Source organism: Molossus molossus, unplaced genomic scaffold (assembly GCF_014108415.1).
Source record: "Molossus molossus isolate mMolMol1 unplaced genomic scaffold, mMolMol1.p scaffold_m16_p_8, whole genome shotgun sequence".
NCBI classification, from domain to species: domain Eukaryota; kingdom Metazoa; phylum Chordata; class Mammalia; order Chiroptera; family Molossidae; genus Molossus; species Molossus molossus.
The window spans coordinates 21,786,178-21,813,916 of record NW_023425402.1 but is presented as its reverse complement, the minus strand read 5'-3'; the positions used below and the strand labels follow the sequence as shown (position 1 = coordinate 21,813,916).

The window sequence follows — 27,739 nt, the reverse complement described above, 5'->3', positions numbered from 1 at the left end:
ATTGTTCATGCATACATGCATATAAGTTCTGTGGTTCATCTCTCCCCCACCACCCCCTCTTCTGGGGATTGTCAGTCTGTACCCCACTTCCACGTCTCTGGGACTACCCCATTCCTCAGACTGTTATGTTCATTATATTCCACAAATAAGTGAGATCATATGATACTTGTCTTTCTCTGTTTGGCTTGTTTCACTTAGGATGATACTTTCCAGATCCCTCCATGTCGTCTCAAAGGATAAGAGATCTTTCTTTCTTACAGCTGTGTAGCACTCCATTGTGTATATGTACCACTGCTTTTTGATCCATTCGTCTACTGATAGACACTGGGCTGTTTCCAGATCATAGCTATTGCAAATAGTGCTGCTACAACCATGAGAGTACATATATTCTTTCTGATTGGTATTTCAGGCTTCTTAGGGTATATTCCTAGAAGTGGGATCACTGGGTCAAATGGAAGTTCAATTTTTAATTTTCTCAGGTAACACCATATTGTTTTCCATAGTGGCTGCACCAGTGTGCATTCCCACCAGCAGTGCACTAGAGTCCCCTTTTCTCCACACCCTCGCCAACACTTGTTGTTTGATGATTTGTTGATGGCGGCCATTCTGACAGGTGTGAGGTGATACCTCATTGTTGTTTTAATTTGCATCTCTCTGATGATTAGTGATGTTGAGCATTTCTTCATGTGTCTCTTGGCCATTTGTATGTCCTATTTGGAGAGGTGTCTATTTAGTTCCTTTGCCCATTTTTTTAATTGGCTTCTTTGTCTTCTTTTTGTGGAGTTGTATGAGCACTCTGTATATATTGGGAATTAATCCCTTATATGATATATCATTGGCAATTATGCTCTCCCATACAGTGGGTAGACTTTTCCTTTTTATGATTGTATCTTTTGCTGTGCAGAAGCTTTTGAGTTTGATGTAGTCCCATGTGTTCATTTTCTCCTTTGTTTCTATTGCCTTAGGTGATGTATCAGTGCAAATTCTGCTGCGTATGATGTTTGAAATATTGTTGCCTACACTTTCTTCTAGGATTTTTATGGATTCATGAGTCACATTTAAGTCTTTTATCCATTTGGAGTATATTCTTGTGTAGGGTGTAAATTGATGGTCTAGTTTTATTTTTCTGCATGTAGCTCATGTAGCTGTCCAATTTTCCCAGCACCATTTATTAAAGAGGCTATCCTTACTCCACTGTATGCTCTTGCCACCTTTGTCAAATATTAATTGAGCATATTGCCTTGGGTCCATTTCTGGGTTCTCTGTTCTGTTCCACTGGCCTATATGCCTGTTCTTGTGCCAGTACCAAGCTGTTTTGACTACAGTGGCTTTGTAATATAACCTGAAATCTGGTAATGTGATCCCTCAAACTTTGTTCTTCTTTTTCAAGATTGCTGTGGCTATTCAAGGTCTTTTTTGGTTCCATATGAACTTTTGAAGTACTTCTGTGAAGTATGCCGTTGGTATTTTGATGGGGATTGCATTGAATCTATAGATTGCTTTGGGTAATATGGACATTTTAATGATGTTGATTCTTCCAATCCATGAACAGGGTATGTGCTTCCACTTTTTTATATCTTCCTCTATTTCTTTTTTCAATGACGTATAGTTTTCTGTGAATAGGTCCTTTATTTCTTTGGTTAAGTTTATTCCTAGGTATCTTAATTTTTTTTGCCGCAATAGAAAATGGGATTGTTTTCTTAGTTTCTCTTTCTGGGAGTTCATCATTGGTGTATAAGAATGCCATCGATTTCTTGACGTTAATTTTTTATCCTGCAACTTTGCCAAATTCATTTATTAAGTCTAGTAAATATTTGATGGAGTCTTTGGGGTTTTCTACGTATAGTATCATGTCATCTGCAAATAATGACAGTTTTCACTTCCTCCTTTCCAATTTGGATCCCTTTTATTTTTTCTTCCTCTCTGATTGCTGTGGCTAAGACTTCCAGTACTATGTTAAATAAGAGTGGCGAAAGTGGGCATCCTTGCCTTGTTCCTGTTCTTAAGGAAAATGCTTTTAGTTTTTGCCCATTGAGTATGATGTTGGCTGTAGGTCTTTCATATATGGCCTTTATTATGTCAAGATATGATCCCTCTATTCCCACATTGCTGAGCATTTTTATCAGAAATGGATGCTGGATTTTGTCCAAGCCTTTTCAGCATCTATTGATGATCATGTGGTTTTTATTCTTCATTTTATTTATGTGGTGTATCACGTTTATTGATTTGAGAATATTGTACTAGCCTTGTATCCCTGGGATGAATCCCACTTGGTCATGGTGGATAATTTTTTTGGTGTATTGCTGGATCCGATTTGGTAGTATTTTGTTCAGGATTTTGGCGTCTATGTTCATCAGGGATATTGGCCTGTAGTTTTCTTTCTTCGTAGTGTCTTTTTCTGGTTTTGGAATTAGATTTTGCTGGCCTTATAAAACAAGTTTGGAAGTCTTCCTTCTTCTTGAATTTTTTGAAATAGTTTGAGGAGAATGGGTGTTAGTTATTTGAATGTTCAGTAAAACTCCTCCGTGATGCCATGTGGGCCTGGGCTTTTGTTTGCTGGGAGAGTCTTGATTACATCTTCAATTTCTTCTGTTGTTATTGTTCTGTTCAAGTTTTCTATCTCCTCCCGGTCCAGTTTTGGGAGACTATGTGTTTCTAGAAATTTGTCCATTTCCCTTAGTTTGTCCAATTTATTGCCATATAATTGTTCATAGTAGTTGTTAACGATCTTTTCTATTTCTGTGGTGTCAGTTGTTACCTCTCCTCTTTCATTTCTGATTTTGTGTATTTGAGTTCTCTCTCTTTGTTTCTTGGTGAGTCTAGCTAAGGGTCCATCAATCTTGTTTATCTTTTCGAAAAACCAGCTCTTTGTTTCATTGATCCTTTGAATTGTTTTTTTGGTCTCTATGTCATTTATTTCTGCTCTGATCTTTACTATTTCCTTCCTTCTACTTGCTCTGGGGTTTTCTTTTTGTTTGCTCTCTAGTTCTTTAAGCTGTGAGGTTAGATAATCTATTAGAGATTTTTCTAGTTTTTTGAGGTAGACCTGTAGTGGTATGAATTCCCTCTCAAAACTGCTTTCACTGCATCCCATAGATTTTGTGTTGTGTCTTCACTTTCACTGATTTCCAGGAAGTTTTTAATTTTTTTCTTGATCTCCTCGGTAACCCATTTATTGTTTAATAACATGCTATTTAGCTTCCATGTGTTCAAATGTCTTTGTATGTTCTTCTTGCAATTGATTTTTAGTTTCATGCCATTGTGATCTGAGAAGATGCTTGATATGATTTCAGTCTTCTTGAACTTGTAGAGACTTAGTTTGTGCCCTAACATGTGGTCTATCTTTGAGAATGTCCCATGTGCACTTGAGAAGAATGTGAATTCTGTAGTTTTGGGGTGTGATTCTCTGTAGATATCTATTAAATCCATTTGGTCTAATGCTTCATTTAGAGTCTCTGTTTCCTTGCTAATTTTTGGTCTATAGGATCTATCCAGTGATGTCAGCGGGTGTTGAAGTCCCCTGCTATGATTGTATTGCTATTGATTTTTCCTTTGAAGCCCTCCAGAAGAATTTTAATATATTTTGGTGCTCCTATGTTGGGTGCATATATGTTTATCAAGGTTATATCTTACAGTTGGATAAATCTTTTCAATATTATTTAGTGGCCTTCTTTGTCTCTATTTATGGCCTTCGTTTTGAAATCTATTTTATCAGATATGAGTTTTGCTACCCCAGCTTTTTTGTTTTTTCTCTCCGTTTGCTTGGAAGATTTTTTTTCCATCTCTTCACTTTCAACCTATGTGAGTCTTTTGTTGTGATGTGGGTCTCTTGTAAACAACATATAGATGAGTCATGCTTTCTTATAGAATCAGCAACTCTGTGTCTTTTTATGGGAGCATTCAGACCATTTACATTTAAGGTGATTATTGATATGTACTTATTTATTGCTATTTTTGTTTAGTGTGGTTCTATTTTTTTTCTTATTTCTCCTACTAATTACAGCAATCTTTTTAACATTTCTTGCAGTGCTGGTTTGGTGCTAATGTATTCCCTTAGCCCTTTTTTTTTTTTTTTTTTTTTGTCTGGGAAGCTCTTTATTTGACCTTCTATTTTGAATGATAGCCTTGCTGGGTAGAGTAGTCTTGGATTCAGATCCTTGTTTTTCATGACCTTGATTACTTCATGCCATTCCCTTCTGGCCTGTAGTGTTTCTTGTGAGAAGTCAGCTGAGAGCCTTATGGGGTTTCCTTTGTAGGTAACGTGTTGCTTCTCTCTTGCTGTTTTTAGGATTCTCTCTTTGTCTTTAATTTTTGGCAGTTTGATTACTATGTGTCTTGGTGTGGGCTTGTTTGAGTTCTTCTTACTTGGGGCTCTCTGTGCTTCTTGAACTTGAATACCTTCTTCCTTCACCAAATTAGGGAAGTTTTCTGTCACTGTTTCTTCAAATATATTCTCTAACCCTTGCTCATTTTCTTCTTCTTTGGCGACTCCTATGATACGAATGTTATTATGTTTCTAGTTGTCCCACAGTTCTCTTAAGCTGTTTTCCTGTTTTTTAATCATTTTTTTCATTTTGGTTTTCTGATTGGTTGATTTTTTCTACCCAATCTTCTAATTCACTGATCCGGTCCTCAGCTTCCTCTACTCTGCTGTTTAGACTTTCCAATGTGTTTTTTGTTTCTGATATGTCATTCTTTATTTCTTCTTGGTGGTTTTTAATTTCTTCTTGGTGGTTTTTAATTTCCAACTGGTTGATTTTCAACATTTCTATGTCTTTACTCATGGTGCTCATGTTCTTACACATGCTGTTGAGCTTCCTCAAGATCATGGCTCTGAATTCTAGTTCTGTTAACTTACTTAACTGCACTTCATTTATCTCATCTTCTGTACAGGTCTCTTGTTCTTTCATTTGGCTTTTGTTTCTGCTTTTCACCATTTTGGCTATCACAGTGGGCTTTGGAGGCTGCCTAATTTTCCCTGTGGGTGTTGGTGTTCTGCTGTTTGTGGCTCCTTCTCCTGGGTTTGGATGAGGCAGGGAGGACCTACTTTAAACACCACTGTCAAGTCTTAACTTTCCTGGTTAGAGTTGCTAGCCCAGGGAATGGTAGTTATCCTCTGGTATTTTTGCCTGGAGGCTATTAGTAGGGGTCACCTGAAGAACCTTGGTTTCTGAGTTGACTGAAAAACTCCCTTAGGTGCTCAGTGTAAGAGGATTCCCAGAGGGTGGGGAAGATGCTGGTTGTTAATGGGCCTCAATTAGCATTGCAATGGCCATGGGGTGGGGTTGAATCTCCAAGGGAGGGGCCGCTGCCTCTCCCCAGGGCCCTGGGAAGGAGTAAAATGACAACAGTCCTGCGTGGCTGCACTCAGCAAAAGCTCTGAGCATCCTCCAAATCCCGAGTGTCTCCACACAGTTCCAGTCTGCCTTCCCTCTGATGGAGCCCAAGGTGAGCGGCTGCTGCCAATTTAGCCTCTGTTCGGGCTCTGCATTGTGAAGCTGCCTGGGACTTTAACCTGAGGGTGCTGCTCCCAGCTAAGGGCAGCTGAGGCTGCGGCAGCTCCCAGCAGAGGGCATAGCACCCAGCTGAGGTCACAGGACCCAGCTGAGGGTGCAGCTTCCAGCCGAGGCCGTTGGTCCCAGCCGAGGGCATAGCACCCAGCCGAGGCGGCTGCAGGTCCTAGCCCAGGCCACGGGTCCCAGCCCAGACCGCTGGTCCCAGCCCAGGCCACTGGTCCCAGCCCAGGCCGCTGTGGACCATGGGCTCCCGGCCCCCTCTTGTGTCGCAAGCATACCAGGATTGAGTCAACATCCCTGGTTATGTGGTCCTCCAAGCTGCTCTTCCGTTACCCCTTCCTGATGATTTGTCTTTATTTTTGTTGTAATTCCAGTTTGGTCCTGGGAGATGCTCTGTGTAGCTTCCATGAACTCTGCCGCCATTTTTTTCTCCACATCTTTTTTTTTTTTTTGAGGAATTTTCATATTGTTTTCAGTAGTGGCTGCACTAATTTATTATCCCACCAACAGTGCACAACTTTGCCAGCACTTGTTATTTGTTGATGTATTGATGATAGCCATTCTGACAGGTGCAAGGAGATATCTCATTGTGGTTTGAATTTGACATCATGTTGATTAATGGTACAGATAAGGAGAGTAACTCTGTTTTCAACCTTATCAGCTTGTAGTGCTGGAATTTGGGAAAACCGCTCTTATCCCCACATTGATAGGCCAATCAATGATTTTTTGTTTGTTTGTTTCTAACAAGCTCCAAAGTCATAGATGTCATAAGCATTGATTTATGTTGTTGTTATAGTTTCCTTCTTCTATTAATCAAACAGAAACCTTGCAATAATTTTTATTAGTTTTCCTCTCCTCTCTTAGAGAAACAAATAAAGAGAGAAACACATCATTATTCCTGTTTTAGAAATACAGATATTGAGGAACTGAGAAGCTAAATGATTCTGATCTAATGTGCATAGAATCCTCATAGGTTTTCCTAATATGTTGACTACTCCAGCTCATTTATTCATTCTTGAACTTCCCAAGACACCCCCAAAAAAGGTTTCTTTAAAAAATATATACATATGTAAATATATATATATATAGAGAGAGAGAGAGAGAGAGAGAGATAGATATAGATAGATATAGATAAATAGATATAGATAGATAGATTTCAGAGAGATGAAGGGAGAGGGAAAGAGAGATAGAAACATCAATGATGAGAAAGACATTCATTGGCTACTTCCTGCATGCCCTCCACTGAGGATTGAGCCCACAACCCGGGCATGTGCCCTGACCAGGAATTGACCTGGGAACTTCCTGATGCAAAGGTTGATGCTCAACCCCTGAGCCATACCAGCTGGGTGAGAAAAAATTTCTGTAAATTCATTCTTCTGACTTTCCAACCAGCCTTTTCACATTTATTATCATTAACAGGGTCTAGTCTCTGGTTTTTCTAACCATTTCTTAGAGCCATGGAGCTCTTAGGGGAATCTCAGGGGCTTCTGGGAGAGAAGAGAGTGAAGGAACCAAGGATGCTCCCCACCATCTAATCCAGAGAAACCCGATTGTAGTGGCCATGTCCACGCTTGAAATACTCTTTCTCCAGAAATTCACACGGCTCACTCATTATTTCACTCAGGTTCCTTCCCAATGTCACCTCTGCAGAAAGGCCTCTTCTGCATCGTGTACCCTGCAACAGCATCCTCAACCCTGACCCTACCTCCTGTCATTCTGTTTTCCAACCTCACTTTTGTCCTCATGGCATCTCCCACACCTGACACCAGAGTAGCCCTGTATTTGCATATTTGTCTACTACCTCTGTGTTCTGTGCCCCTTTAGAACCCAGGTTCCCAAAGTCCCAGGAATCCTGGTGAGTTCAGCGTTACATTCTCAGGGTGTACTAAGATGTCACACATCATAGGCACAAATATTTGTTTATGAATAAGTAAACATATTGAGATTATGACTAAGACTATATATTTTCTAAATTTTATACTTTTCCTTTTTATTGAATTTATTAGGGTGATACTGGTTAGCCAAATTATATAAGTTTCAGGTGCACAATTCGAGAACATGTCATCTTTACACTGTATTGTGTGTTCATGACCCCAAGTCAAATCTCCTTCCATCATAATTTATCCCTCCATACCCTGCTTCATGTCCTCCCAACCCCCCTTGCCCCAGCAGTCACCACACTGTTGTTCCTGTTTATGAGTTTTTTCTCTTTGTTTTTCTTTTTTTCTCAGTCCCTCCACCCAACCCCCCAATACGCACCCCCCCCCGCCCCTTGACAGCTGTCAACCTGTTCTCTATCTATAAGTCTGTCTCTATTTTGCTTGCTTTGTTCTGCTGCTTGAAATATTTGAAAGCAGGCAGTCTCCAGCTTATAGGCTTATCAATGAGTCTCCTGACTTCAGGCCCTCAGACTTCTCCCTTCTACAGCACTTCTTTGCCTCTAGCATGTAGCCAAGGGCCTTTTGACTGACATTTAACGCCCAGCAGAATTTGTCTCAAATGCTTTCCAGCATTAATTCCTAAACATCAAGTGGTCTTTTCTTGCTTCTGTTTTGATTTGATCAGTCTTCAAAGTCCCACTTAGATACCCCCTCTTCTGGTATGCTTTTTCTGATCATATCAATGGAAAGTGTCCTTCCAAAACAATTGATTTACATTATTCTGGTGGCACGTGGCACATTCTGTTTTGTATTACAAAAATGTATATGTGTATCTCACTTAATTTGCTAGCTCATAAATATTTTAAGAATAAGGACAATAACTCATCTACTGAGAAAGGAAATAATCTCTGAGCAATCACTGGAAAATGGATAAAAGAATGAGAAGTTTTGTTTTTACTTCTGCAGATCCTTGGTAAAATCCATTCCCACATATCCGGGCTGGGTTTATTTTCTTCAGATACCCGTAAAAAGAAACTAATTGATAAGAAACAAGCCAAGTTCATCTCAAGTAGCTAGATGTAGGTCTAGCTAATTTTGTAATGGCAGCTTTAGGACTGAGTCAGCCAGGATTTAAGTGACTGAAGATGTGACTAAGGCTTTCAATCAAACTGTCAGGTCCAACCTAAGAAGAGCACAGCAAAGAAAATCACGGTGTTTCTTTGACCAGAGAAAACAAAAACTGTCATTGCCTGAGTGATTTAGATGATAGCAGAGGTTTGGGATTGATTTGCTTGTTTTGAATAAACTCCTTTTCAAATGCTGGCTATACCTAACTCATGTTCATAGGCAAGCTATTTTTTTTAACATTTTATTTTTGTGAGGTAAAATTGACATGATAAATTACTTATACATAAAGCATGTTGTTTGATAAGTTTTGATGGATGTGTACTCCCATGAAAGCCACCCCACAATTAAGATAATGAACATATTTATCACCTTCCAAATCATAGGTAAACTTAAATTATTCATACTTAAAAAAATAATATTTGGTAAAATTTCTCTTACTTTGTATCTCTTTTTATGAATATAAATACACATATAGATTCATGTAATCAGCACCACATCAAGATACAGAAAATATCCTTCAAAAAAATCTTCCTTTCCTCTGTCCTCACATGCTCACATCCCCCCTCTACTACCACTAATCCCTGGCACCTGCTGATCTGGTCTCCATCGCTATAGTTTTGTCTTTTCTAGAATGTTATATAAATGGAATCATACAGTATACACCATTAAAATAATGAAATTCTCTCATTCAGTAGAATACCTTTGATCTTCCTCCCTCCCTCCCTCCCTCCTTTCCTTCCTTCCTTCCTTCTTCTCCTTCTCCACATTCTTCTCTCTCTCTCTCTCTCTCTCTTTCTCTCTCTCTTTCTCTCTCTCTCTCTCTCTCTCCTCCTTCTCTCTCTCCCTTCATTTCTTCCTCCTTCCTTTTCTTTTTCTTCTTTTCGCTGAGTAGTATTTCATCCTCTGGATAAACCACAGTTGATTTTTTTCATTCCGCTGTTGAAGAACATTTGGGTTGTTTCTGGGTTTGGGTGTTTATGAATAGAGATGTTATAAATATTTGTATACAGATTTTTGCACATATAGACAAGGTTAGATTCTCTTATGCCTTGTTTCAAAAATAATAATGGAGCCCTGGCCGGTTTGGCTCAGCGGTTGGAGTGTCAGCCTGCAGACCAGAGAGTCCCAGATTCAGTTCCCACTAGGGGCACGTACTACTACTATTATTAATAATAATAATAACAATTGAATAAGTGGCCCAAATGTTTAGTCTATTAAAGTGGAGGAATTTGAGATGAATTCTTAGAAAGACGCACTCTGTAAAGAAAGTCACCCCTTTTATTTCATCAGCCATAGCCAAGTAGCTCTCTCTATCTACCATGCTCACCCCAGTTTTCCAGATAATAACATTTGCATGGCCGTTAGAAATTCTCTCGGCTCTGTAGAGGAGTCTCAGTGTCCTGTTTTGTTGTCCCATGCCATATTTTAAATAGGATACACATGTCACAGCGAGTAGTTTCACACATTCTGGAACTGAGAGTGTTTCTGTTCTAATTAGTGGAACATAAGAACGAAACTGAAATTTTTCATTGGTGGAGAAGGTAAGTCTGAGAATAAAAGGGGAGAATTGGAAGAATTTCTCAGAGCATTGGACAAATTAGAACAAACAATTTGTGTTATTATTGGAATTGGATTCCTGTAGTTCTTCAGTAACACAAATCTTGAATTTGTTTTTGGTTCATTTATTTAATCATTTAATTCCCCAAATATTTACTAAACCTACTAAGTGTTGTAAGTGTATTTTCCCACAATATTATATTAGCATGGTTATCATTGAGACTTTTTTTTTTTAAACAGGAACTAATTTTACAGCTCGATCCAGGGCATTCGCCATCTTCCCTGTGACCAGGTCGGAGAGGTCGACCATCATTCTGTCCGCCTCCCTGTCCTCAGCGGTCTCCTGGTTGGCTCTATGCTGTCTGGTGTGCTGTTGGTTTAAGAAAAGCAAAAGCAAAAGTATGTGAATTCTTTTGAATGAAAATATTGGAGAAAAAATGCCATCATGTATATAATACATTAACATTTCTTTTACCCCAAAGAGAAATTTTTATAAATTTTTGCAAAATATTAAACCACATAGAGCTAATTTTTTTTTTTTTATCCTCACCCGAGGACATTTTTCCAATTTTTTGTACAGATAGAGTGGGAGGAAGGGAGGGAGGGAGAGAGAGAGAGAGAGAAACATCAACGTGAAAGGGACACATCGAGTGGCTGCCACCCACACGACCAACCAGGGCCAGGGACAAACTGCAACCAAAGTATGTGCCCTTAGCGGGAACCGAACCTGGGTCTCTCCGGACCGCAGGCCAACGCTCTAACCGCTGAGCCAAACCGGCCAGGGCTAGAGGTAATTTTTTTAATTCATAGAGTAGAGACAAGAATTGGCTAATCTGAAATAATAATAGCAATAATGATAAAAGCTTGATTTTTTTGAACCCTCACAATAAGCCAAGTTCTAAGTACTTTAGATACACAAATTTATCTAATCTTCGCAATAGCCATACTATGTCTATATTATGTGGGGGATGAGGCACAGGAAAGCTAAATCACTTACCCCATGATTATATAATTAGCAAGGAGCCAAGCAGTTTGGCTCCAGATCTCACTATGAAACTCTATGCTCTACTGCCCAGGTAACCCTCCAAAAGGTAAGCTCAAAGTTGGGGGAAAGGTCCTCTTCTCCTTCAGAACTTCAGAGGAGAGTGCTTGGTGTTTTGTGTTTGTTTCTCTAGGTGCATAGAAATGATGTTCTTAGATATTTTCCCAGAAGTAGATCCTTGGTTTTGTTTGTTCTGACTGGAGACTTGAAAAGGCACCGAGGGAAAGAGATTCTATAAAAGAGGCTTCTTTCTATCTTTCTACTCTGTTCTTGGAATGTGGGAGAGAGAAAAGCAAATTCCTTACTTTACCACCCTAAACTCCTCATCAAATGAGTGGATGAAACACCTGTGATACTTGAGACTAGTAGGAGACCAAAAGGATAAAAGTGAGTATAAATAGAGGCAGAATGAGGAGAAGCACAGAGAGAAAGTCAAAATCCAGAAAGGAGAAAGGAAGAAGCGTGGTGCCAACTGTGAGAAGAATTACTCTTTATGTTGCACCCAGCTTCAGCCTGACATCCCTACCTCTTTCCCTGTCAGGATGGGTCTGGACCAACCACAAGGGAACGTCAGGATCCCTTGTCTTTTTCAGGAAGAACTAGATCTCTTCACCCTGAGTTGTTGCCTGTGAATTTTTGAACCACAGGTTTTGGTCTTTGTTTTCAAATCTAAAGTTCATTGCATGTGTGTGTGTGTGAGAGAGAGAGAGAGAGAGAGAGAGAGAGAGAGAGAGAGAGCGCGCGTGTGTGTGTGTGTGTGTGTGTGTGTTGATTTCTTGTTTGAAAGCAAAGACCTTTTATAACTTTTTATCTCACGTGGTTCTGTGAAATAATTAATTCCATCTTCCCTTTTATTGGTAAACCTACCAGACTTGGAGGGACCTACACTAAGCCCTGCTCACCTGTTTTTTTCTCTTTTAGATCTAGGGGAAGCTTCTTCCTATGGTTGCTAACATATTAGTCACCCCAGTGTTCTCTTTTTGTTCTTTGACCTTTTCAATATCTGTGGACACATTTCTCTGTATTAAATTCTCATAGTTTCCTGTTTAAACATAGACTCCAAACTTTCTATAAAAAAAAAAAAGTAAAGAAATCAGTAGGAATTTTATGGGAAAAAATAGTGTACAGTGAGCAGTTCTGCATGAGTAATTTGTATTTTATTCTTTATAATTTTCTGTACTTTTCAAATTGCTAAAATTAGCATTCTTCGTTTTAAAACAAAAAATACATCATTCTCCCTATACATTATTTTGCAGCTTTCTGTGAATGTATAATTATTTCAAATATAAGTTGAAAAAATATTAGTCACATTCAATGACAGCTCTCTCCAATAAAAAATATAACATGAACCACAAATGTGAGGCACATAATGTAATTTTCTAGAAACCACTTAACCTAATATATCAAAATTTATTTCAATATGTAATGAATATGAAAATATATACTTTACTTTTTTTTCAAAAGTAGGTGTATATTGTACATTTACAGCACATCTCAATTTGAACTATTCACATTTTACATGTTCACCAGCCATATATGATATTGGACAGTACAGTTTTATACCTTAAAGTTGGTGGCCAGTATATGGGATTTTGTTTCATTATTTCTTAAACTCTGGATTTATTATATGTTATTGCATTTATCTCACAATCATTTTGTGGGAACACACAAAGGAAACATCTTAACACTTAGGGCCCATTTACAAATAAGGAAGTTATTTTATTCTGAAAAAGAACAACATGCACTTCTTTTTCTCATTAATTTAGAAATAAAAATTGAAGATATTTCTGCATCCCAGGTGAATGATCAAAAGAATCATATCCATGTCTCATCCAAACACCAAGGATCACAGGTAGAGACTGGAAAAGAAGACCCCACAACGGAAAAAGGTAAGCTTGGACAATGGGGATGATCTCAACCAGAGAGACAAAGTATGGATGAATTTATAGCCTGCCTCTCCCCCCTGGCTGTCAGTTTCTGAATCAATTTAGTTTATAATTTATCAATTTTGTTTATAGTATTTAGTCTTTGTTACTTCTCAAGGAAATCATACCCCAGCATAGGAATACACAAATCTAGCTGATTACTCATCTATTAACCAATTATTCAAGTTGATATTTATATTCTCTTACTTAGTAGAAGATTATTGGCTTAACATTTGAGTTTGTTACACAGAGAAAGGAAGAACCAGACTCTAGGCGTATAATCTGTCCCTTAGCTATCCCAAAGCTGCCAGTTTGGCAACATTATTGAATTTGAGGAAGAAGAGAGCGTAGCTGCCAAACACCAACTATGCGAGTTAGGTTGAATATGAAACCCTCAAGAAATGAGTCAGCTTCGTCAGGCTCTGCGTTGTGGTTTAGTCATTCTTCTAGCAAAACGTATCATTTGCTTGTGTTGTGCATTATATCAAAGGGTTTTTCTTGTTATGTGGTTAAATTGACATTAGAATTGGTGCCAAGCAGAGAAAAGGTAGGTATCTGCCTCAAACCAATGAGTTGCCCTTGTCCTTCTAAGGACACGAAAAAGAGAAATATAGTGGGCAGAACACAAGGTGGATTTGCCAAGTAAGGATGTGGTATACAAAAAATGTTTGTATAGTTTTTGTGGATCTGAAACATTTAGAGACATATGCTCTACAGAGAATAATATTTCTGGGTTTTTTTTTTAGCCAATATTTCTGTTTATAGCCAATTATCATGGTATTTTCTGCTTGAAAAAAAATATGAATCTTAATAATTCTGAACTAAAAAAATAACAGTCCAATGTTGTTCTGCCTCTGTCTAACTAGTTCAGTGAACTCTGGTAAGTGTGTGTGTGTGTGTGTGTGTGTGTGTGGTGTGTGTATCAGTTTGTTTGTCTATTTGTATTTTTTTCCCATAGAGAAAATGAGTTATTATTATTTTTTTTAATTTTCAACAAATTAGCCACTTATACTCCAGCTGTTGGACCTGCTCCAAAAGATGGTTGGAGGTTTTCAGTGGGTGAGGGTGAGAAGAATAGAGACAGAGAGAAGGGGCCAGGAATTCTTTCTCCATCCCATCGCATACCGCTTTAACTTGGGTTTCTAGGAGTCCATATTTTTGCATTCAAATTCAGGACAGGTGTTTGAAAACGGTCATCTGAACTCATCTCTGTGGATTAGCTGCATGCTTCAGAGAGCAGCAAGAGTGACGCTAATCTCTCCCCTAATCGAATAGGGCCATCTCTACAGGAATCTCCGTTGCCCTGCTGAAATTAATGACATTAGACAGTCCACAGTGCCCGTGTGTTTTATTAGGGACCATTTTTTAGGTGGTGGCTTATTAATGAATGATCAGGAGTGAGACAAGGGACAGGGCTCCTGTGGAAGAGTTTAGATAAAAGAGATGGGAGTATCAGAGAGGCCATTTTATTAGGGCATCCACGTTAAAAATAGAAAGATGTATTATATGAATCTCCCTGCTGCGGATCATGGCAGATTTGTGTCCTCATCCTCCAAGGTTTGTCCAAAGCTAAAGAGCACTGTTTTCAAGGCAAGTAATGAGGCAGCTCCTGCTTTTTTTTGGAAATTCTTACCAGCTACATAACCTCTAATGATTGCTAGTTTTAAATAAAAGTGGTGTTATTTCATTATTTCCATAACACTCCCATTTCTGCCTGTGTTTTTAAACTTTTGGCATTTTGCCGATAAAGTGATTGGCTGTCTCTCTCATAAGCACTTTGCATTCACTAAACATTACCACAGCCCCCAAATTATTTAGCTGATGGAATTATTTTTGCTGTCCAGTAGATTTAGACTGTAAACTCACCATGTTATGGCTTGTACCAAAAACTGCATGGATGCAATGGGAGGGGGGTAGAGAGTTGCCATGGGGAAGAAGGGAATAAAGCACATACTCCTCATATTTTACTGGTGCCAACCAGGGTTTTGGACAATGTAGAGCCATCTGAGCCAGGTTTTAGAATCCCTATCTGGTCTTGTCACTCTGCTACTCAGATTTAATGAATCTCCATTGTCAATTGGAGAGAAAGGAGAATGTGACGGTTTAGGACATGGAACTCAGGAGACAGAGTCGGGGTTTCCTCCTGACTCTCCTGTTGACGTACTTTGTGGCCTTGTCAGCTTTCCTCTCTGTGCCCTGTCAGTTTTCTTGTCGCTAAAGGTGACACAATTCTGCCCACACTTAGAGTTGTGCCAAGTAAATGAGCCACTATCAGTCAGGAATGCAGAACTTTTCTGGTGTATTACATGTGTTATTTATTGTTGTTATTTGAAACTCAAAGTCTTTCGAGAGCTGACTCCACCTTGTCTTTCTCATCTCATTTTGGATTAGACCTTCCTGCCCTCCGCTTACTCTAGACACACCGGCTCACTCAACCCAGGACTTGTCTAACACCTTTCCACCCATTTGCTTGCTCAGTTGCTTCTAATTGGATTATTTTTCCTCACCCATTAAAACCTGTTCAAGCTTTTATGCATCTCCTAAAATGCCCTTTTTTGTTTATAAAGTCTTCCCCAATCCCTCCCGCCTCAGTGAAAATGAATATTTTCTCTTTAGGTCCTAAGAATTCTAAAGGTGTGCCTCCGTAGTAGTACTTATGAGTTTTGGAATGCATTGTACATAGATGGACTCTGTTCTCCCGGGCCAATGGTTCTCCACAAGGGGCAATTTTGTTCCTCAAGAAGGGTAGCCATAGCATTCCAGTTTTCAGAACTTTTTTAGTTTTAAACTTCAAAGCCTTGTGTCCCAAAAATCCTTCAGTCCCAGACAAAGTAGAACAGTTGGTCATCCTACCTTCAGAGAACATTTGCAATGTCTAAAGATATTTTTGTGTCACAGCTTGGGGGAAGGGGATATTATTGGCATCTAGAGAGATCTGGAATACTTTAAACATTTTACAATGCACGGGACCACCCACACAATAAAGATTACTTAACTTAAAATTGTCAATAATACCAAGGTTAAGAAACCATGGCAAAGTATTATTCATCTTGTAACATTTAGATGAGAGACTGCTGGAATGACTTAGTGGATACAATTGGATCTTATCTACCAATAAATATAAGTATTTATTTACCTCCTGATATTTATTTAGTACCTTATAAGGTCCTTTCTGTGTAGATACAGTGAGGTGATATGAGGTCTTCTGTTCTTTATAAGTTTAATATGGTTGGGACCCAAGCATAATATTTTGGATAAAATGAAATAACAGTTCTACGCAAGAAACAATTAAGTGTAATACAATCACAAAAACAATGTGCATTTGAAGGATTTAAAGATGAGAGAAAAATACTAAGTGAAAGGAAGAATATCATTATTCTAAGTTACATGTTTAGTTCCTCTTGCTCCTAAATCATGTCACACTGTTTCAGATCTCATTTGCTAAGGGCTTTGTTGTCCTGTTTGCACAAACTCGGTTGACAGAAATGCCAAGAAGGGAGTGCAGCTTTGCTTTGTCAAAGTTCAATTTTGTAACATTCCTTCTCAACTGTTCCCTTGTTCCCCTAATTTGGCAAAGAACCCCCAGATCTCCTAAGGTAGACACCTTAGAGTTATCTTTTTTATTTATTTATTTATTTATTTATTTATTTATTTATTTATTTATTATTTTTTAAATCCTCACCTGAGGGTATTTTTTCATTTATCTTCAGATAGTGTGGGAGGGAGGGGGAGAGAGAGAGAGAGAGAAAAACATCGATGTGAAAGAGGCACTTCGACTGGTTGCCTTCCGCACGACCCTGACCAGGGCCAGAGCCCAAACCACAACTAAGGTTTATGTTGTTGATCAGAATCAAACCTGCAACTCTTTGGTCCACTGGCTGACACTTTAACCACTGAGCCCAACCAGCCAGGGCTCAGAATTATCTTTAACTCTTTCTTCCCCCTTTGCCACTGTGTGCCTTTACTTGCGAGTTGTATCAATTCCACCTTTGCAATGTCTGGTTTTCACCTTCCCCTGCTCCATTCCATGGATGTATCTTCAGTTCAGTCTCTGTTAGTGAAGTCCAGTCCTCCATGCCCCATCTCTCTCTCTCTCTTTTTTTCTTTATTGTTTTTTTAGAGGGAGGAAGGGAGAGGAACATAAAGATGGAAACATCAATAATAGAGAACATCAATCAGCTGCCTCCTGCATGCTCCCCACTGGGGATCTAGCCCACAACCTGAGCATGTGCCTTGATGAGGAATTGAACCAGGACCTCTTGGTGCATGGGTCAATGCTCAACCACTGAGCCACACCAGTCGGACCACACCCCATCTCTTTTCCCTCCGGGAGAGTACACCCCCAAAACAACACAGACCTCTCAGTTTCAAAATTCACATCTTCATCATTCGCTCAACAATAGTTATCAATGGTGTATTATCATAACACCCTGTGTATCCACATGTATCTACAATCTCCCATTCCTTCCAAACACAGGTCAAATATATTTTCTCTTTTTAGAATTCTCTTATGTAAAAGGAATAGTTCCCTTCTGTCAACTTTTATAACACTTCCCTCTTGTTCACTTAACACCTTTTATATGTGTTCATCTTGTGCAGATCCTTTCATATAAATTCTGTATCTATTTGAATCCCCACAGCTTTTATCATAGGGTGTTACATTATTAGACCAGTGATGACTGTGGCTGAGTGAATGATGGAAATGGAGACAAAGGTGTTGCCTTTCCTTTTCTTCCACTTTCCAGACAACCCAAGATTCCAGCAGTTCTTTCAACTACTGGGGGGAAAAGAAAACCTTATCTTTTCTAAAAGTGATGTAAACAGTTTATTCAGGGTCACAAAATTAACATAACAATATAATTATTGCACATCTTTGGGGTCCTACCAATGGGCAAACTATGACTTCCTGATTCCAGGTGATGCATTCTGCTGACCACCTGCTGCCGCCATCGATTTGTCTCCAGCTTCCGCCTTTGTCTTTGCAGAACGGATGGACAGATACTGCTGCAGGCCTCAGGGCTGCCTTCTGCAAATACATTCTTCTTTGGCCACTGGTCCTTTCTTTCTTTTTTTTTATCCAAAGTTGAGAGTGGAAAACTAACATGTAAGAATGGCACTTGTGACTATCACCATTAGCTTTAGGGATTTATTTCTATCATTTTAGAGTCCTATTGACTATATATGGTATGTTTTATGAATGTAAAGTGAAAGGTACTATCAATGTGCTTTTTTTTTTGGAGGTCACTGTGTTTTCTACCTTTTATTTTATTTATTTTTATGTTGAAAGTATTACAGATGTCCCACCTTTTCCCCCATTGACCCCCTCCTTCCTGTTTCCACCCCGTTCCTGCTTAACCCACACTAATGTCTGTGTCCACTGGTTGTGCGTATATGCATATAAGTTCTTTGATTTCTCTCTTCCTACACTCCATTCCTCTAAAGTTTGTCAGTCTGTTTTTCACTTCCATGACTCTGGATCTATTTTGTTTGAAGTTTATTTTGTTCATGATAAACCATAAATAAGTGAGATCATTTGGTACTTGTCTTTCTCTGATTGACTTATTTCGCTCAGCATAATACTCTCCAGGTCTCTCCACATTGTTGCAAAGGATAAGAGATCTTTCTTTCTGACAGCTGCATAGTATTCCATTGTGCAAATGTACCACAGCTTTTTTATCCACTCATCTACTGGTGGACACTTTGGTTGTTTCCAGAACTTAGTTATTGGAAATAGTGCTGCTATGAACACAGGAGTGCATATATTCTTCCTGATTGGTGTTTTAGGATATATTTCTAGAAGTTAAATCACTGGGTCAAATGGCAAATCAATTTTGAATTTTTTCAGGAAGCACCATATTGTTTTCCATAGTGGCTGCACCGGTCTGCATTCCCACCACCAGTGTACTAGAGTTCCCTTTTCTCCACATCCTTGCCAGCACTTGTTTGAGGATGTGTTGATGCCTGCCATTCTGGTCATATCTCATAATCATTTTAATTTCCATCTCTCTGATGGTTAGAGATGTTGAGAATTTTTTTATATGTCTTCTGGCCATTTGTATGTCCTGTTCAGAGAAGTATCTATTCAGGTCTTCTCCCCACTTTTTAATTGGATTCTTTGTCTTCCTTTTGTTGAGTTGTATGAGTACTCTATGCATTTTGGATAACCCCTTATCTGATGAATCATTGGCAGATGTGTTCTTCCAGAGAGCGGGTTCCCTTTTCATTTTGATGCTGGTTTCTTTTGCCGTGCAGAAGCTCTTTAGTTTGATGTAATCAATGTGCTTTTTTAAGTACAAATCTATGAGAACAACAGGGGACGGGGAGGAGAGGGTGGCCTCAGATGTCTGGAATCAGGGAAGAGCCAAACATCCAGCCAAATTGTTATCAGCTCCCAGGAAAGTAAAATAATATTTGGAAAGTATTGATAAAAGGCATGTCCATGTTATATAAAAAAATATATAAGCATCACCTAATTTAAAAATGCTTTTTAGAAACATAACCAGGAATAAGAGCCTGCCTGCTAAATAAGATGGAGAGTTCCAATGCTGTTTGCAACCAAGGTCCAATAACATATCTAACAATGGAACATTAGAAGAATTCCTCCTCATCCGAGGCCAAACTACATGATTCTTTCTTACCATAATATTGTAACATGTATTTTGGAATGCTAAACCACAGTCTGATATAAAGCAATATTTAGAGACAATGTTAGATAAAATACATAATGATTTGTAAATGATATAATTATTTAATAATTTAAAAGATGAAATCATTAACTGCTTTAATAACTTGAATAAATTTATTCAAATATGATGTCAATCTAGGCAAAAATAATTTATTTGTATACATTTAGGAAATATAATAAAATATATAATAGTGACCACAGAATATGCTGTCTTGGGGTGAAAAAACAATTAATAAGAGGTATATTAGGCTTATATTTTAAAAAACTATATTTCATTGAATAACTTAAAGAAAAGATTTGCATACATACGGAATTATAGTGTGTTTCTAATTAGATTGACTAATATTTCAAAATTCTCAGTTATTCTTAAATTAACTTTGGTTTATCACAGTTTCAATTATTTTGTACACAGTAGATCAGCATAAGATGAATCTAAAATTCTTCAGAAAATATAGATCAACGATATAAAGTTGTTTTTTGGCGGTGGAAGGGGTTGCCCAACCAGAGAGGTCATGTTTACGTTACTATTCTTAAGGCAATGAGATAGCGACACAAGAAAATATGTGCACATTAGTAGAAATAACCTCAAGTAGCTAGAGATATGAATATTAGATCCAGAAATGTAATAAATTATCAAGGAGATAAAAATAAAGGAAAACAGAAGTATAAGTTTATAAATGGAGCTGGGAAATTCGAGTATTTAGAACATTTATCTATCTAAATTTACACTTCAAAAAATACACCAAAGTAAACTCTAAATGATGAGTTTAAATAGATTTACTAAAACATTTACATTGCTAGAGTATTACAAAAACAATAAAATAGAGATCACTTATGATATGATGTGAGAACAAAGGCATTTTTTCATTTTTTATCTTTTAAAATTTTTATACCAAATTTCTGATTTGTCATGTACTGCTTGACATATAAGTGATAAAATAAATGATAATTTTTCACTTGAACAAATAACCTAGAAAGACATAGGTAATACTATGTCATTTATCAATTAATACATTGCAATGAATAATTTAATATATTAACCATTATTTTTAATTTACTTTTATTGTTGAAAGTATTACAGACGTCCCTTCTTTTTTCCCCATGGACTCCCTGCTCCGTTCCCCCCACCCCCAGGCCTTCATGGCTCTACTGTCTGTGTCCATCAGCTATGCATATATGCATATAAATTCTCTGGGTAGTCTCTTTCTGACCCCTCTTTCCTCTGAGATCCGTCAGTCTGTTCCATGCTTCCACGTCTGTCACTGGATCTATTTTGTTCATCAGTTTACTTTGTTTATTATATTTAATATTATTTATTTAATAACATTTATAATGTATTTATAATCTACCATATATAATATTTATAATATTTTAAATGTTATTTATTAACTCTTGTATATACTTTTGTCAATATATGGGTACTGACAGATGAGAAACCAAGTTGTAGGACATTGTTTATGTCTGTTGATGAGAGGTTCATCTCTTTGCTTTAGATTGTTTTTAGGTTCCAAGGTGCATGTAATTATATTGGGCTTGTGTACTGAATCCAGGTCATCCAACATTGAGTGCAGCACTCAGAGATTGGGCTAGGGAAACGTGAAGGGAGGGGGCCTAGGGGAGAGCTATTCTTAATGTTTCCATTGCAAAAGAAGTAACACAGATTACACGCACAGGCACAGCATATACATTTGTTGCCAAAAAAAGTTTTGGAAGACAAGAGGATAAGAAGAGCTGAAAAAGTTTCAGCTGACTGTGGGTGAACATGGATGGACTCCCAAATCATTGAGTCCTTCTTTTTATAGAGACAGGATATATGTTACACCATTCTTCCTAAAACTTGAGCAAAATCATGGAACTCTAAGAGGAATGGAGGTGCAATTTGAAAACCTATCTTTCCATTTTAATGGGAACTCACCAAGGCGAAGGTGGAGAGGAGGCAAACCAACTCGTGTGTTTTGATACTCAATATTCTTCCTTCCCTAAAACCCAAACATGCAGCTGAGGGCCTTAGGAAACATATCTGCTATAAATTCATTTTTTATCTAATTTGTCTGAGATCTAAGCTTCCTATGGAGGTCTGAGATCAAAGGATCTGATTCCTTCTGATGTTGCCACTGACATATAATGTGTGCTGACTTAGTTCTGTCTATAACCTCACAGTGGGAGGCGACCAGACTCCCTGGGCACCTTTACTCAGTACACTTTCTTTTTGGCTAGGGAGTCTGTCAGGTATATTGCTGATTGGGGCTGCCATGTAAATAATTCATGGGAGATTTTAAAATATTTTGGGGCCTGCAAAGAAAAACTATGCTTGTGTTAGCCTTTTATGAATAGATGCGGACTTGAAGAACAGGAAGTAACTGATTTCTAATGATGAGCTCTCAAAAACAGGATTACACTATCTTCAATGGATTGAAAATAGGTGACTTGCAGTGTTTGATTCCCCTTATATAAAGTGGTATTGGTTTTACCAAGGAATAAAAATTCAAAGCCTTTTTTTTCCTTTTTTAAGTTTGCTGTTATGTGACTATTTATTATTCTTGTTCTTTGGTTATTTGCTGATCTCAATAAACTATGTATTTTCCTCCTGGTGGGAACAGTAATTATGGAAATGACACCAAGCTCAGTACTTGGCATAGAACGAGGCATCATTGAACTTTTGTGAACACTCACATGTGTTTCACACGCCCATGCATCCAAAGGAATCCAACATCCAAAGAGAAAGACAAGACTGCCATACAAGGAAAGTTGGCTAATAATAGAAGCAGTTGCACAAATCAAATGAAAAACTCTAGCCAACAAGTATTGAGGCATAAATCTATGTAGTCTGAGTTGCTGAAGAACAGTTCTGGAAGGAGTTGAGATTCCATAGGGAAACTAGTATAACTTGAAGGTTCTCACAGATCTAAACAAGAGAATAATCCCGTAGCTAGGTGGCCATGGCAGATCCATTGTGGGCAAAGGACTATGGAAAAGAAGAGAGAAGATAGGAGTAACGTGGGTTTAGCAGAATATTAATTGATGCATCACAGAAATAATACAAACAACATGATACTCTATCTCATTTTATTCCTTTATATGAAAATATATCACATATATTTATAGTGTTACTATTACCATCTCTCTTTCTCATCTCAGTTCCCAATCATTGTTAGATTAAAATGAATAGGAAATGAGTACACTTTGCCCCAATACGTGCTGTATAGTATGATATAGACATGATTACTGTCTTTTAACACAAACCAAGAGCAGTCTCAGTAAACTGAATGAGAAGCATAATCCACAGGTTACAAAATTATCCTTTACATAGTATATAAAAGAGTGGTTAATTAATTTGGTGATGAGATGTGAGAAAAGCAAGAATAAGAAATGTCAATGTTGGTATTGCCTCCTACCCTTCCAGGGGTTTAGGACAGTTCTCAACCTTTTCTTCACGGTAAGGTACATAAAAGGTAACACTCACATGTGTTTCACATGCCCATGAATGTACCCAACTGAACACTCTTCTTAACTCCTCATTGCTATCTTTAACTTTACACAATATTATATGGTGCTTAGAATTCAGAGGGTTGTTGTAAGTATTAAATTATGTATTACACCCAACTTGTGATAATTACTACAATTGCTGTGTGTTATTTTAAATTATTATTAGCCTTTCTCTCTTCAGAAAACACATTGGAATGCAAATGTTAACATACTCATTAACACAGACTACTCTTGAATTTCCTTTATTTTGTTAAAAAAAAAACTATAATTGAGTAAAACTGTTTTTTAAAAAGTAAACTATACTACCTTGTTGTTTATAACAAATAAATTGATACATTCCTTAATACTCCATGTAATATGAAAATAAAAAACTCATGAGTTAGGATATTCTCTTCAAAGAAAGTATTTGGGGAAATAAATAAAAGAAGGCAGCGAGGTTTAAAAGACAGGACAAAAAATAATTCAGAACAAGGGATTTGTTTTTTGTTGTTGTTTTTTGTATTGTTTTAAGCTCACCCAACGATGTTTACTGACTTTAGAGGGAGAGAGAGAGAAACATGGATCTATTGCCAGTGTTCCAACCAACTGAGCCACCCGGCCTGGGCAGAACTAGAGTGCATTTAAAGATAATTTTTACAAATGGCAAATGAAGGGATTATGAGTAAAAATTAAAACATTTGGGTTTAGATCAGGATGCAAGTAGAGACTAAAGCACTATACAGATATAAAAGACTTTGCAGTGGTTCTCAACCTTTCTAATGCTGTGACCCTTTAATACAGTTCCTCATGTTGTATGTGGGCGTATCTGCATGTGGGCGGACCCGCCTGGAGACGGATAGAGGAGCGGTGTATCGGTTCATAAGGCCATCGGAAATATGTGTTTTCCAATAGTCTTAGGCGACCCCTGTGAGAGGGTCGTTGGACCCCCAAAGGGGTCACAATCCACAGGTTGAGAACCGCTGCTTTAGAGAGACTGCGTTTGGGTATCAGCTGAAGGGAGTGTCAACCCTATAATTACATGATTGGGTCTTCTGGCAATAAGACCCCATCCTAGGTGGATTCACAAGGCACCTTGTTAATATAGCAAAAGTCATCCTTACTGCTTTTATCACTTAGGGAATTCCAAGGGTTTTAAGAGCTACAAAGGGATTTTTTATTATAAATAATCCAATCACAGGTAGCTAGCTAGATATGAGGATTAAATGAGTGAATGGAGGTGAAGTGTTGAGAACAGTTTCTTGCAGGGTAAGTGCTCTGTGAGCACTGGGGATTTGAATTATATAGGTTGTTACTTATTCAGTTCCTACCATGTCATTGCAGGCTCTGGGCAGGCTCTGGCTCATCTTTTTAACCTGCAAACAAACCTATAAGGTAGCTGCTATCATTGTTACTTTTTTAAAGGCAAGGAAACTGAAAAACACCCAGGGTAACTAGACTCTCCACATTGATTCATTTAGGAAGGGCTCAAGCAGCACACCTAACCATGCTGCTTTGTTTCTAAGCCTGTATTCTTAGCTGCTATGCTATCAAGCTTCTAGGGACCATCTATCACATCTATGTAATATCATAAACGACTGTTTTGGTAGGTTTGACCCAATCGTATCAGTAAAATTCTATATAATTCTAGTTTATCATCATTTATAATTAAGTAACCATGATGGGATAATCATTAACATATGGCCTGTTCCTGTTTTTTTAAAAACTGGCAGTATTGTTGTTTATATTATACATCCATCAAAGAACTGGGGCAGATAAGGACAAAAACACCCAGATAATCTGTTTATCACAGTCAATACCAATGTTGTACTGTTCTGAATTGAATATTAATTCTGTTGAGTAGGAAAAAAAATGTCAAAGGCAAAAGACAAGTATTAAAACATGGCTGTTACAATGAAATATAGGCCCTGCCAGGTAAATCAGTTGGTTAGAGCATTGTCCAGATGCGCCAAGGTTGTGGGTTTGGTCTGCAGTGAAGAAGCAACCAATGAATGCATGAATGAGTGGAACAACAAACTGAACTTTCTCTCTCTCAAAATTAATTTAAAAAAATAACACATGTCCGTAAATTGTTAAATATCAACTGTGTGTAATATAAAATTATAGAACTGAAGCCCAGAGAGGCTAAGTGACAAGATGAAAGTCACAGAGCCAGGTAGCCAGGAAAGGGGAGCTTGAACCCTAATTTTTTACTCCATTCCAGTACTCCTTTGTGCTATTATATAATCCTATGGATACATGTTTATTTGTATATTTCTGTTATCTTTACATATATTTATATTCATATTTTTTTTTAAATCAAAGATATTTAAATGATAAGTGTGGCGTAAAGGCCAAAGTATTCGAGAAGACTGTTTTTAGAGCTGACATTTCTCAATATAAGTATTAGTTAACCCACTTGGTAAGGCCAAAATGTGGTCTAGTTTTCATATTTATGCTGTCTTGCTCACAATGAAAAATCCTTGACTCATCAACATCACGAACGTGTTTCTCTGGGAAGAATTCATTATCAAAGTTTGATTAGGTAATTAATTATCATTATAAATTGGGCATGGGATACAAAGATTCTTTTTTAGGACAAATACATTTCCCAAATGATCTGGAAATTGATAAGCTGATAAAACTTCACCATTAATTACTCGCCCATATCTTTTCAGGAACGCAAAGTATGCAACTTGTGTAATCAAGTGATAGAGAACTAAATTAATTTCTTCTTATCTCCACAGATATGAGGATGCAAGTCATATTGGGCAAGCAGAACCAGCTCCCCCACCAACCAGTAAATGGAGTGTCCAGGAGGAAGGTCAGCCGCCGAGCTGTCCGAGAGGAGGATGGTGGCCGAGAAGAGGCTGCGGTATCTACCAGTGCCACATCCCCTGGGCACACCTGTGCTCCAGGGTCTCCTGCTCAGCAGATGTACTTGCAGGAGACTGGAAACTGGAAGGAGGTCCAAGAACAGTTGCTAAGATACCAGCAAGCAGGTCAAGATCAGCTGCTGCTGCTCTGCCCAGACCTCAGACAAACGAGACAGCAATTGCAGAAACAGAGTCGGTTGGGCAAGGACAGTGGCAGCTCAGGGCTTTCCCAAGAGAAGAAAGCATCCTTTGGTGCCAACCAGGCATTCTCTCTTCATTCTGTACATCCAGAAGCTATTCGTGAACAGCTGTGACCAAGGAGCAGTGTGGGCATGTGGGCTGAAAGTCAAAATGTTCAACATATTTCTGGAAAATGAGCAGTCGAGATGAAGCCTGACCTGTTTGGACACTAAGAAGGGAGAATATGGACTCTAAAATCTCTTCTTTTCAACTTTAGAATGGAAGTCGTATAAATGCTTGTAGATTGAAACAATGTCTCATATTTCTTCTGTATTGATCATGAATCTTAGTCCAATGCCAGTAAAATAAACAGTTCCCAAATACTTGTTAATTTTTACTTGTTTTTAACTTAAGCCTGATTTTGCCATCTTCATAACGGTATATATAACCCGTAGAGGTTGTTATTATGCTTCCTGTAAGATGACTACCCCCAAAGCCTTGGGCTTCTCTTATTAAGAGATCATGAAGGGTCTGGTCTGCTACAATTATTTCTGCAGTGTTACAGCAAAACACTATTTTTTATTTTTATTTTGTACCTTATAGGAGCATTTCAATGATAAGAGGAGATCTGTCAAAATTTACCTTTCAACTACAAGACAACTTCCTGTTTTGTTTTGTTTTTCCAAGCTGATTTCATTTCATGGCTCAGATACAATCATTACTGGGAGTCCCTAGACAAGCAAACATGCCAAGTTTGCACCTCATTAGTAATGATACATAAAACTTGATATTCTCATGGGATTTGCTGAGATTATAGTTAAGGACAAAGATATAAAAACAGCTAGTTTGGGGAAAGAAAGTGTCCATAAATCAAAGTTATTTCTCCATGATTCTGGGTTAAATTTATAACTGGAATTAAAAAAAATAAAAAACAAGACTGTACTAGGAGGCCAGAGATAACCAAATGACCAAGTGAATCATCAGCTAACTCATTTATCAGAGAACTGCTTTTGGAGATTATTCATAGAGCTGCCGGATGAGGTGGGGATGAGATTATACCATGTGTGCCAGGGGCTCTAATGGAGACCAGAGGAGAGGGTCAGCTAGTGTTAAACTGGTAAGGATGCTAATGGTAATTTTCCCTAGTTCACACATTTGCACAGGGCCCACCTATGTTTAAACTGAAGGATACTTTAAGGAGTCTGAGTGTGTTCTTGGCGCTGGATCCAGGAGGATTTATACTCCAAAGGAGTAAAGCTGAGACAGCAGAAGTGAGGAGAATTTCCAGAAAGAACCTCCTCTCACCTTTTTCCTAAGTATAAACCAGGATTTTCCAATCTCTGCAAGGTTAAGAGGCTGTCCTATGTTTGAATTAGAGCAGAGGAAGGGGACATACTCTTCTGTTACAGAATTTTAAATGATGATGCCCTGGAATTAACCCCATAGAAGATACTGGCAAGAAGTCATCATCAGCAGGGCATCAATGGG

At 38.1% G+C, this 27,739-nt stretch overlaps 1 protein-coding gene across 1 annotated transcript in view; it reads left to right on the top strand.

Moving 5' to 3' along the window:
- Window positions 1–26,385, top strand: part of PKHD1 (PKHD1 ciliary IPT domain containing fibrocystin/polyductin) — a 471,475-nt gene extending 445,090 nt beyond the window's left edge. The window contains exons 64-66 of the mRNA XM_036248838.1: window positions 10,322–10,480; window positions 12,890–13,012; window positions 25,943–26,385. Coding sequence (XP_036104731.1) covers window positions 10,322–10,480; window positions 12,890–13,012; window positions 25,943–26,385 — 725 coding nt within the window. The remainder of the gene's footprint in view (window positions 1–10,321; window positions 10,481–12,889; window positions 13,013–25,942) is intronic.
- The last annotated feature ends 1,354 nt before the right edge of the window (window positions 26,386–27,739 follow it).